The 12,250-nt window shown below is 41.5% G+C and overlaps 2 protein-coding genes across 11 annotated transcripts in view; both read left to right on the top strand.

The window, feature by feature from the left end:
- Nucleotides 1–6,681, top strand: part of CAMTA1 (calmodulin binding transcription activator 1) — a 329,904-nt gene extending 323,223 nt beyond the window's left edge. For all 9 annotated transcript variants that reach the window (XM_084495064.1, XM_084495063.1, XM_084495060.1 and 6 more), the window contains one exon: nt 3,179–6,681. In XM_084495064.1, the coding sequence (XP_084351190.1) occupies nt 3,179–3,242 (64 nt within the window). In that variant the 3' untranslated portion in view covers nt 3,243–6,681. The remainder of the gene's footprint in view (nt 1–3,178) is intronic.
- A 647-nt stretch (nt 6,682–7,328) lies between these two features.
- On the top strand, nt 7,329–11,991 carry VAMP3 (vesicle associated membrane protein 3). Of its 2 annotated transcripts, none has more exons than XM_084495068.1 (5): nt 7,329–7,603; nt 9,415–9,496; nt 10,139–10,297; nt 10,988–11,039; nt 11,799–11,991. In XM_084495068.1, the coding sequence occupies exons 1-5, from the start codon at nt 7,344–7,346 to the stop codon at nt 11,816–11,818; spliced, it is 573 nt and encodes a 190-aa protein (XP_084351194.1). In that variant the 5' UTR covers nt 7,329–7,343; the 3' UTR covers nt 11,819–11,991. The 2 variants fall into 2 exon arrangements, with proteins under 2 accessions (XP_084351194.1, XP_084351195.1); XM_084495069.1 differs by lacking the exon at nt 7,329–7,603 and adding an exon at nt 7,887–7,993.
- Nucleotides 11,992–12,250: the final 259 nt, after the last annotated feature.

Raw genomic sequence — 12,250 nt, 5'->3', positions numbered from 1 at the left:
CACAAAGGCAGTGCTATACTGTTCACTTAAATGCTGTCCTAGCAGCACTCACTCAGTAGATTTCTATTTTCAAGGGTCCTGATCTGTCCAGAGTTTTTCCCTGGCCAAATTACTTTTTAACTGCATTTGGAATTCTAGGGGCTTTATTACACAAAGGGTTAGCAAAGAGGGGATACCAACTCCACAGTCATGTTGACAACTTTACATTGCAGTAATGAAATCAAATCAGTGTACTGCTGAACAAGGAACTTTCTCAAAAAGAAAAATTAAGTGCTAAATGAGGACTAAAAATTTGTGTTAAGACGCAGGAAGAGTTACAGCATAGACACTTCCATAAAGAATTAATTGGTAGAAAATAGTTAGCTTCAAGTTCTCTTGGTATAACAATTCAGTGTCTTGTTTAAGAATACAGTTATTTAAAATGATAAATTAATTACATTAATCTGGTATACGGCTTAATGCATGCACTGGTTCTGGCACTTCATATATAGCCCTGGTTTGGGAAAGAAGCAAGGCATTCACAATACTTCAGTGCTTTCCAGGTGTCACTCTGCCCATGAATTTGCTCAGTTATTGGTAGCAGTTAGAGTTGCTTCAGTTCCACTCTGTCCGTGCTATGCTGCAGAGCAGGGCTGCCTTTAGCCTGCTCCCAGGAGAGAGGAGACCACCTTCTCTGGCTTCTTGGTGCCAGCCCAGGGTTTCCCTGGACCTTGCTCTTCAGAGCGAGGATGAGAGATCCACAGCTGTAGGCTGTGGGTCTTACTACCTACTGTGCAGTACACTATACAAATAAATTATTCCTATACCTACCTGCACTCCCACGTTTAATGTAACAACTGCCCAATTATGTATACTAAACACAGGTTGGTTTAATAAAAGCAAATGTGGTAACTTCGTAAGTTTGGATGATCATCATCTTGAAGCATAGGATTATAAATGCTCTGGAATATATGGTTTGTTTCAAGCCATTATATAGTAAGCAGCATCTTTCAGTAATGGTACCCATGACAGATTTTCAAAGGCTGTATTGAATTTCCCTACAGTAAGGTTACTAGTATGTTTTTGTTTGTTTGTTTTTTAAGCAGTAATTATTATTGCACTTGCAAAATTTTTATAAGCCTGAAAATCTGCAAGCCAATGTAAAACACATTTGACCAAGGAAAGCATTGCATATTTCTCAATAGATCTGTACTAGTGCAAATGTTTGTTGAGTGGTATAGTAATTAACTTGCATTGGCATGTATGTTCTGTTCCAGTTAAACAGATTGAATAGGTCTGCACCAGTACAGATATTGCATGCTGTAGGTTGAAGTTCGCAGCAAAGCATGTCTTGCGTTCTTCCTGCAAAAGTGCTTTGTTAGCATAGACTTTGCATGTTGAAGTGCTAAACTAAGGTATAGCATGTCTTGGTGAAAGAGCCACCAGCTTAAATAACGTGCATGTTCTCAGTAAGATCTACAATAACAGTTTGATTTTACATTGTGGTACTGAAGTGCAACAGAAAACACTTGGAAGTTGCACTGCAAATCATGCATTAATGGATGGTATCTTGAACATGTATATAATCTAAACATTAAAAATAATTTTCTGCACAGATGCATACATTTTTCTAGCACAGCAATTATTTTGGTCAACTGCTTCTAAGTGGTGCAGTAACGGAAATATTAATAACTTCAAGATAGACTTCTGTTACAAAAAAAGAAAACTAAATATACTAAAAATGATCGATCTGTCATTTGCGAGCATTTTCAGTTCACTGCAACAGACCTCATGTTTCCTTTAATGAAAGGATGATGTGGAGTTAAGCAGGTAACGCCATAAGACATCCTAACACACTAGGAGCAAACAGGCTCATTGTCTTTTGTTCGACACCAAAGTGCTCACTCCCCTCACGTCAGCGGGGTCTTTTATATAGTACCTTGCATAAAGCCAGAATTTTTCAGAAAATTTCACTGTAATTCACTGTATTAGGAATTTTGGCTTGGCACAGCAGTACCCAAATAGGAAATCAGAACTGGTGTTACTGCTTGCTGCCTTGCCCTTTCCTCAGCCTGAAGATCAGAGTGCCTCCTGGCATCTGAGGGAGCTGTATTGAGACATTCTCTCTGCCTGACTTGGATTTCAGAAGAGTGCCATAGCCTCTTAAAGGTACGTCTTCAGGCTCTGAAAATGGCATGTGCATTTAGACTGGCAGAGCCCTCTACCTTTCCAGACATGATATTCTCCAACAGTTTGAGGTAAGCAGCAAAGGTCTGACCTTACTTGTATTGGTCAGCGCGATTTCTTCATTGACTCCAGTTGCCCCCAGTTTCACGCGTTAACATAGTGCCTGTGAGTGATAGAGCTTTGAGTGATCTAAACCAGGGAGTTAAAAACAACCAGCTTCTCCTGAGTATGTTTAACTGTATATGCAGAAAAATAAATTTAAAAAATAGTGGAGGTATATTTATAGGCCAAATCTAGAGGTCAGATTATAGCCTTCATCATGTTTTTGTATTACCAAGCTGGTGAAAGACACAAAAGATAATGTATGAGTACCTAAAAAGGCTACAAACTGGCATTCATGCTGCTTAGCTCTTTTGACATCTCAGTATCTAAAGTATATTTGCTTAGACTTCGTTAAATTAAATCAATTTTAGTTGGATTCTGTTTCATAGGTTTGCAGCTCTGACATGATTCTTTGCACCATGCCTTTGTTACTTGTCCTTTGAAGTATTAGCTAGATTAATTGGGCATGTACATACCCAGCTAAATCATCTTAACTTAAGCTGTCGTCTTCTCCTTTTAGGGCGGGTCTTCCCTTGCAGTAAAGGAGGAAAGGCATGTGATGGGACTGAAGTTATCCACTTCTCTTCATCTTTTGATAAGAAAGAAAAAAAAAAAAAAGGGCAATTAAATAGAACAATACCACAATGAGTCACACTGTATTTACACGTAACATGAAAATTCATTAGCTAGAAATTACTATACGTTTCCAAATGTGATTTTTCTCAGATTTCTACTGTTCCCTCATGCGCTTCCAACTGTTTACAGTGTCAGGAGCATAGTACCTTCCTGTCATTTCTCTGGGAGGTGGCTCTTTTACACTGGAGGTTAAAGGGAGGAATCATTTTGATTTTTCTATCTTGAAAAAGTTTTGGAATAGACATGTTATGTGGCTCCTCTTTGTTTTTTTCAGAGTGAAAGAATTGAAAAAGGCCAAGGAACTTGAAGACACACAGCAGCATCCCGTAGCAATGTGACATTGCTTTTCAGACTGTTTTCATTTTCTGTTTTTAGCAGAGACATGCAACAACAACAACAAAAATACCCACTGCAGTTCTGGAAATACCATCTGCAGGATTTTAACAGTAATGTTTTGGTCATTGCATTTGCACTTTCATGGACAACTTTTAATTTGTTCAGCAAGACATCTTGGAACTCAATCTTCTGTTGGATCATAGGAAAAAAAAAAAGAGACACCAGGAAGAATTTGTGAGTTGCTTCATTCTCCAAGACGGAAGAAGCGATTATTTATCCTTTTCATATAGGGCTGTATTGAACAACATGTGGAACTGTACAAATATTATACCAAAAATATTGTTAAGAAAAGGTGGGAATGCACAAGCAACACAAGAATGTTGTTCCTGCACTTGTCAGTCATCTCCAAGAAACTGAAGCTTTGAGAGTCTCAGTGGAGGGGCTTAGATCAGTACATCTTTATTGGGTCCATGCATCCTCATTTCCTTCGCTCTTCTGTCCTTTGTGTTTCTTTTAAATCTCTACAGCACACTTAATGCAACTTTTTAAATCTGCAGGTTTTTAATACATCCCGTGGGAACTTACAGAAGGGGTTGGTATATGAGATAAACGGGTAATGCATGAGAAACAGAGAGAGTAACTTAAGCAAGTTTTAAAAAGTTTCTTTTTCGTATTTTTTTACTAGAACCTGCAAAAACATATCAATTGTCATGTACTTTCTCTCATATTCAGCACTTTATTTTCTAGCCTTACTTTCATGTGCTATTATTTTAAGTTCTTAAAATAATTTGTAAGACGTGTAGCTTTTTATCTTAAGTAACTGTCAAACCTCTTGTCATTTTGCAGAGTCACATACATATGTTGCCTGGACATTTTATACCACCTAAAGATCAGAGTGGTGCTGCATTCTGGCCAGTAAATTTCTTATTTTGGCTATTTCATCAAATCTGGGCAGTTTCTGTATATATAGAAGGTAGAAATGGAAAATGACAAAATATTTGAAAGGGAATATATTGATTAATTACTAAATATTTTATTCATAAAGGGTCAATAACTTGGCAAGATAAAATTATTATTTGTATAGTTTTGTCTGAATGAACGAGAAGAGTGTGGATGTATTGTTTGTACATATTGTATATATTAAAACAGAGATATGTGCATGAACTCAAGAAAAAGAAATGAACAAAAGCAAAGCATTAGTGGCTATGGTCTGTAAAATGAAACAAAAACTTTATTTCACTATAAGAAACTTTATTTTAAATGTTCTTTAGAAGAACATTTTTGCTAAAGCATGACTAAATGGCAAAAAAGAGCTACTGTATTTAGACTTAGGAAAAAAAGGCAGAGCAACATTACTTTAAAAAAAAAAAAAAAAAAGAAAGAAAAAAAAAAAAGATATGTTTACATTTGATTTTGGCTACCAGGAGTTTGGTTTGGTTGAATTTCATTTATTTATTCCTTCCTTCTTCCTCCTTCCCGCCCCCTTTTTTTTTTTTGCCAATGGTGCCAAGTAATGTGAATGCTAATATTGCTTAAGAAAATTAAGTTACTTTTGCAAAGCAGATAATCATAAGAGTACAAAAAAGCGTATCTAGCTTAACACCATACACTCACTCCAATAAAGAACACTTAGAATGAACATAAAATGAAAAACAAAAAAAAAAAAAGAAATAGTATGAAAGTAGAAAATACGTTTCACATTTTCATATCTCCTGCTGGAAGTCAGAAAATGTAATAAAAATTGCACAAAAAAAAAATCAAAAAAAAAGTTAAAAAAAGATGCAAACTGATCTTGTAGGGGTGTCATGGTATATTGCTATTTCCACATAGTGAGGAGCCAAAGAAATTAATTTTTTTCATTAAAGTACTAACTTAAAACTGTCAGAAATTCTCAACAATAGGAACAAGGTTCTGATCTTGATTACACAGGAATGTAAGGGAAGTAACTCCTGGTGGATTATGTACATGTGTCTGAGATCAGAAACTGTTCCTTTGTGTTTGGTTTGCTAGTGGCAGTGTAAATTTTCTGAATGGACTGGTGTAAATTTGAGGTTGTTAGTTTTGGAATAGTTGTTCTTGCTCGATCCCGGCCACCAACTGCAATGTTTAAACACAAGGCTTGTTGTGAAGCCTAAAAATATTCACACGTAAGAAACTTTTAAACTGGTGTCTTTAGAAGAAGAGTAAAAAAAAAAAAAAAAAAAAAAAAAAAAAAGATTGTGGCAAAAAAAAAAAAAACTGGGGTCAGTGCTCTTGGTGCCTTTTCTATAATTGTACCTGTTTTTAATTACTTCTTTTCACTGCCAGCATTGAATTACAGTAGATGTGCTATAGCTCATTCTCTTGTACATTTCTGAACTGCTGCTTTATGACCTGATTCAATTTAAAAAAAAAAAAAAAAAAAAAGTAAAAAAGAATGGTCGGGCTCTCACACTGTGTCTGTGGACAGCCTTATAGACTCAATTTATTGTATGGATTTAGGACTTTAAATGTTAAATTTTCCTCACACACAAAAATGGAAATCAAGAAGAATCTCCTTTGGGATGAACAAGAAATGCTCTGTATTAATACTGGAATAACTCTGACATTCTGAAACAGAAATGTTGCTCCCATTAACCAATATGTGACGATACAGAATTGATCTTTTTCCTAACAAGAGTAGTGACCTCAGTGGAAATATTTTAATTCCCTATATTTATAAAAACAACTCAGTAATATACAGAGCTATTTCAAATTACTCTTCCAGATCCATGGGCCTGGTGGTGTATCTACTAACCTAGATTCTGCTTCAGCCAAATGTTTAAGCATGTACTTGCTGTTAGGCATGCAAGCAATTCCATATGGTCAACAGAAATACTTGCATGCTTGAAGGTAAGTACAGCTTCTAAGTGCTTTCTTGTGTCGGGTCATAACCCTTCAGTGTATCACTGGGGAGTTGAAAAGACTCCCAATGAAGTGAAGTGATTTTGCTCACCCTTTTCTTGATTGTGGAACTTGTGTTTTCACAGAAGATAAGTGCAGCTTCCCGGGAAAACTCAAATTCCCAAGTGCCAGGAGCCAAATCTTCTGTCTTCTGATAATGGAATTGCTCCTTTGTGAAACACACTTAACAGCAGTAATACTGTGTGAAAGAAATACAAAATATAACATGAACCCCCTCTCTGGATGCACGCTTATGGCAGTTCCACACAATAGCTGGTGCCCAACGGGGGGTCCCCAAGACTTGCATGTAAAACTAGTATAGATGTCTTCTCTTTTGTAAGTTTTATTTTTGTAACCGTGCATGTAAAGCATCACTGAATCAATGGATCTGTTGAAGAACTCAGCTGCTGGAACCATGCAAAATGTTTTGAATTGCCCTTAAAATATGGAAAATGTTTTCTGAATGCTTTATATTCTTTCTGCTGTAAATTAAAAACAAAGAAAATTTCCCCATACAAAGTGTGTGCCTTTTTTTAAAAGTCTCTTCTGGTCTAGTTTTAAAGGGTGACATACTCCTTGAGCCACTGTAAATAACCTTGAAAATGTTTCTTCTTCTAGAATGTGTTTTTAAGCTGCTTGCAAGTAGCACTCTATCTTTTAATCTAGGATGTCCAGGATGAGCTGTTCCATCACCTTTACAGGGATTTGCTTGGCTTCTCGCTCATAGGGATGCACTGATCTTGAGCTTGAAGGAAGCAATGCTTGAATATTAACCAGTTCTCCTGGATACCCACACGCCAGTCTGCTAGAACCCTAACCCATGGGATTCCTCCAAGTAGGTAGGTCCCTGAAAAGGCCAAAGTCTGCTCCTGAAGTCCAGTATTGCCATCCTGCTTATTAATTCCTGGGTTCTCCTTTGGTGTTGTTAGGTAGACAGAAGTTAAACACCCACCCAATGCTCATTCCCCTCCCTCTCCCCTCCTCCCAGAGGAAGAGAATTGTAAGAGCAATAGTGAGGAGAAAAAAATAAATTAAAAAAGGCACGGAGATAAAAACAGCATAAATGAAGGAAAAAGAAAACAAACAAAGAAAAAAATACAGATAGGATGCAAAGGCAATCACACATAACCTCCCACCAGCAGACAGAGACCTTGAAAAGGCACACACGCACTGCTGCCTGCATGCACGGCGGATCCCACAGCTCAGCTGGGCCTTTCTCCCACCATACCCGGCCTGCTTGCTGCGGGGGGTGGCATGAGAAACACAGCAAGACCTTGACGCTGTGCAGGCCTGCTCTGCAGCAGCCAAAACATCGGTGTGTTATCAACGCCTCGGCCACGAATCAGGACTGTGGCACCACACGGACTGCGACGAACGGTAACGGAAACCCAGCCAGGTCCAGGACTGCCATAACCCAGAGAGGTCTCAGGAATGAGCCCAGATACACTGCGGGGCTCGGGGCACTCCTGAGGGCATGACCCAAATGTCCCCCCAGCGCTGACAGGCACGGGGCCGAGCTCTCCAGGCAGCCTCTCAGCAGCTGCCCCCCCCTCACGGCGCAGTTCTGCCTGCAGCGCCCCGCCTGAACCCCCCCCGGGGCGGATTTCGGCAGTGCCCGGCCCCCAGCAGCCGAGTGCCTCAGGTGCCTCACACGGCCACCGTGACGTCACCGAGCATGACGTCAGCGCCCGGCCTACACACGGCCACCTTGACGTCACCGAGCATGACGTCAGCACCCGCCCCCCCCAGCGGCCCCGCCCCGCCCGTGGCGTCACTTCCCGGACGCCGCCGGAGCTGCGCGCAGTTGCCGTTGGGTCCCGGCCGTCAGGATGTGAGTGCGGGGCGGGGGGCGCTGGGCCGGGCCGGGCCGGGCCGGGCCTCGGGGGCCCTCCGCGGCCGGGGGAGGTGGGAGAGGGCCGGGGGTGGCGGAGGCCGGCCCGGGGGGTGGGTGGCAGCGGGCTCGGGCTCAGGGCGCGGCGGCCTTTCCGGCTCGGCCCGGCCCAGGCCGCTGGGTGCGCTTGGGCGGAGGCTGCTGAGAGCGGCCCCGCTTCGGGCCGAGCCCAGGCATAACCTGGGCTGTGCGCGGGCCGGGCGGGCTGCCAGCCTCCTGCTCGGGTGGGGCATCCTGTCCCATCCTGTCCCTAGGCTTTGCGAGGAGCTGGGCGGAGTGCTGCCAGCCCCAGGGGTCCTCGCGGAAAGCACTGGCTGTGCAGCTGAGGAAATGAGAGGCTGGTTTCGTGTGACTGGGTTGTTGTGATTGGAACCTCAGGAAGTAGTTTTATTTCTGAGTCTGTTTAGTCTTGGACTAGCACTAAAGCAGCATGAAAGGCTGACTGAAGTACCAAAACCCAAGAGTTGTTTTGTCATTAGAGCATGGACTGCTTCTGAGCATTGTCAGAGGCTACCTGGCTGGGTGCTTGTGTATGTTTGTTTCCTTTAAATGTAAATTTGAATCCAATGTCCAAATGTGCAAAGACAAATAACATTCAGATCCAGTACGCTGGATATCAGGTGACATTCAACTGTACGTGTATGTGATGGAGAAAAATTGAAAACATGGAAAAGCAACATGAGTGCAGGTAGTTAAAAGATAAATAAGTCATTAAAGTTGTGAAAATGGTTTGAGAAACCACAAGCAGCTGTGGCATCAATTATGAAGATGTGGAATGTTGTACCATGTTAAAAACGTACAACCTGAGGTTATAAGCTTCAGGCTAAACAGAGGTAAACTGTTGTACATGCTGAATGCCTTTTATTTCTTGTGCTTTTTATTGCTCAATGTCAACTGCTTCAAAGAAAAGAAGCAGGCAACCACAAGAAGAGCACATAAACAGAACAACCATTAAGTTTCTGTACTTAATTGTTGTAAACTATTTTGAAGATTAGTGTCTGTGCTGAGAGGGGGGGAACACCACTGAGCCCAACCTCTTGAATATCTGAACCCCATGAACCACTACTGGAGTTGTCATGTGCTTTATTAGCACACTACTGTTACATTAGCCAGCCACTACTGTCTTTTAGCACATGAACCAATTCATTTGCAGGAGATCTGGCATGTGGTGTGACTTACACCCATAGTCAGCTGCTAAAGCATCCCTTCTCCAGTAGAAAAGGAAACTTCCCTGTGTTTATTTCAAGGATCAAAATTTCCTGTTTTCAGGAGTGTTAGGTGACTTGTATACTCTATGCATATCAACTTAAAAACAATCTGTAAAAAGAGAAGCAGAGTACTGATGACTTTCCTTACTGCAGGTCAGCCAGTATTCCTGGAAGCTCAAATGTGGCTGCTGGCAGTAATCGTCGACTTCAGCAGACTCAACATCAAGTGGATGAGGTAAAAGTTTAGTTTGTTATCAGTGTAGTCCTTTTCCTTAGGAAACTGGTAACTAGAACAGATGTTTTTGTCAGTTGTTATAGAGTCATTATATAACCTGGTGAAGCTTAGTATCATTCAGCTTTCTTTATTATACTTGTCACTTTAACTCTTGAAAACTTCTTAAATAATAATCCAGCTGGAGTGGGTAAGTGGGTACCAGTGTCCAAATGCTAGTTGTGAACTCAGTGCTTGATGGATTGCCTTAAGCAAAGATAAAGCTTGCTCTCTGTAAAGATTCTCCTTTACAGTAGCAAAGAAGGCTCACCTCCAAATATGGCATGTTGAGTCTTTGGGGTAAGCCAAAAGCCAGCCTGGCTACCAACAAGATTTTTTTTGATGTATGGTTGACTATTGTATTTAAACGCCTCAGCTCCTTCTGGAGCTAGTTAGGAATTACTTCCCAGGTTCAAGGGAATACCAGCACAACTGGCAGTACTAACACTCAAACGTCCAGCTGCAGGTGAATTCAAGAGTCTTTTCTAAATTCCTGAGTCTGTCTTGTTTCAATATCCTAAAAGGCAATAGCTTATACTCCATAGAGAACATTAAGAGCACCATGTTTTACCTGCAGTTGATAAAGCTGATAACTTCCTGATGTAGGTTGTTGACATCATGAGAGTAAATGTGGACAAAGTGTTGGAACGAGATCAGAAGCTGTCAGAGTTGGATGACCGTGCTGATGCACTGCAAGCAGGAGCTTCTCAGTTTGAGACCAGTGCAGCCAAGCTGAAAAGAAAGTATTGGTGGAAGAACTGTAAGGTAATCATGGCTTGTACACTTGCAATATTCCGTATCACAACTACCAGCATCTCAAATGGCAGAAGTAACAGGGACTTCAGCCAGTGTTACCTGTTACAGCATCTAGTTTTAAAATATGGCAGTGGTTAGGTAAAGCAACCAAAAGCTGGATTACCAGCCATGCTGCTTGATACAAGACACTGTCAAAGATGGTAATGGCCACAGGGAACCACTACAATCTGAGGTGTTGGGGAGCAGGAGTAAAAAGGCAAAAAATGCATAGGTTGCGTTAATACGCAAGCAAGCACTGGACTGCAGAAAGAGCTCATTCAGTCTCCTATAGTTGTAGCTATTGGTAAAGGTTGGAGTCTTCATTGGTGAGCAACAAAGACAATGGGAAAATGTGGTGTAGGATAAGAGGAGAAATGATGTTGAAGTTTGTTATTCCTGCTTTTATGGTCACCTGAAATGGGCTCTGGATGGAGGCATAGTGGAGAAGAAATTGTTGGTGTACTCCAATTTGCCTGTGTTACACAGCTTATCTCTAAGTGATAATGGTGAACTAAAAACTGTTTACTGAAAGTTTTAATTACAATGTTAAATCTACCCCACAAAGCGAAAGTACTTCACAAAGGCTGCTTTCCTGTACCCTAAAGGCCTGTTAATGCTGCTGTACAGCTTATAGTAAGTGTTGTCTGACTTTCTTCACAGATGTGGGCAATTTTGATAGCTGTTGTTGTCTTTATCATCATCATCATTATTGGTAAGTTTCACTGAAATGGGTATTTATTAGAGTTGGAATAAATAGGATTAATTCACTGACTAGTAAAGCTTAAAGAAAGCTGAGATATTGAGATGAAGGCATATATGTAAACTTAAAGTATCAATGACCACTTTAACCATTGTTGACTTGCAGTGGATGGTAAATGACCACTGTAAGAGCCCCAGTAGCTGAATTTCAAACACCCGTGCAGTGGGAAACTGAGAACCCCACTGGCTTATTAATGCCCTTGTTTTTACAGCTGCGTATTGCAGGAGAAATACCATATCCCTCCCTTGACTGTCCCACCTGTCCCAGTTTCTTGCTAGATGAATCCTTTTCAGTGCAGTAGGTCCTGTCATACTAGGCAGGCTTCTTTCAAGCAGAGACTCTGCTACTGCCAGGTGAAATGGTACCAAGGCTGGATCAGAACAGTAAGCTGGGGAGCACACAGCTCAGCCTCTGTTCTGAATTCTAGAGTAAGTACTCTATTTGAGAGGACAAAACTCGTGTTTGTGCTGTAATATGGTAATAAACACTGCAGGTTTTGTTTGTTTGTTATGGTAACAAACACCAGCAACGTAGTCCTAGATTAGAAATGTGCACAAGAATATGGGAAAACTAAAAGCAGGAAAACAAACGTGGAAAACTCTTAAATCCCTCTTTACCTATCTCTAGGGTCTTAAATTCTTAAAATATAAGACTGTTATGGTAGAGGGCTGAAGGAGACTGTCCACTGTTCAATTTTTCTTCTTTTTATAGTCTGGACTGCATTTTCATGAGTTACAGGAAGAAATTCCAGTCCACTGAAGGTGCCTGTCTTCAGCCTCTCCAATTCAAACCTGCTGTGTTTTCAGCCCATCTACTGCTGTTTAAAGCAAAACTATTCTGATTATTGAAATGCTAACTTTACCTGGTTGCCTTAAGACACTCCTAATACAAATACTAACCAGCACAGCCCGCCACTCGCACAGTGCCTTGGGAAACGGGGAGCACGGAGCAGGCGAGGAGGATGTGGTGCTTCTCACAGCTTCCCCGGCCGATGCTGGGAGCGGTGCCAGGCTCCCTGGCCGGGGCCGGCTTTTCTCCTCGATCCTCCTCTCCTGCCTGCCCCCGCTCGGTGCCATCTCAGAGGGGCTCGCCCCTGCCTTGTCCGAAGTGCCTCCGGTCCCCGCTCTCGCCCGGAGCCGCCCCGGGGGTGGCTGTGGCGGCGG

This window comes from Aythya ferina, assembly GCF_964211825.1.
Source record: "Aythya ferina genome assembly, chromosome: 21".
Lineage (NCBI taxonomy): Eukaryota > Metazoa > Chordata > Aves > Anseriformes > Anatidae > Aythya > Aythya ferina.
Note: the sequence above shows the minus strand (reverse complement) of the source record. Positions and strands in the feature narration are given on the sequence as shown.

Bases quoted from the DNA above. Each gene is read 5' to 3' on its own strand.
- VAMP3 (XM_084495068.1), top strand. From the start codon at position 7,344: ATGCACGGCGGATCCCACAGCTCAGCTGGGCCTTTCTCCCACCATACC. The intron at 7,604-9,414 runs ATACACTGCGGG...TCCTTACTGCAG, and splicing joins GGTCTCAGGAATGAGCCCAG to GTCAGCCAGTATTCCTGGAA. The intron at 9,497-10,138 runs GTAAAAGTTTAG...TTCCTGATGTAG, and splicing joins CTCAACATCAAGTGGATGAG to GTTGTTGACATCATGAGAGT.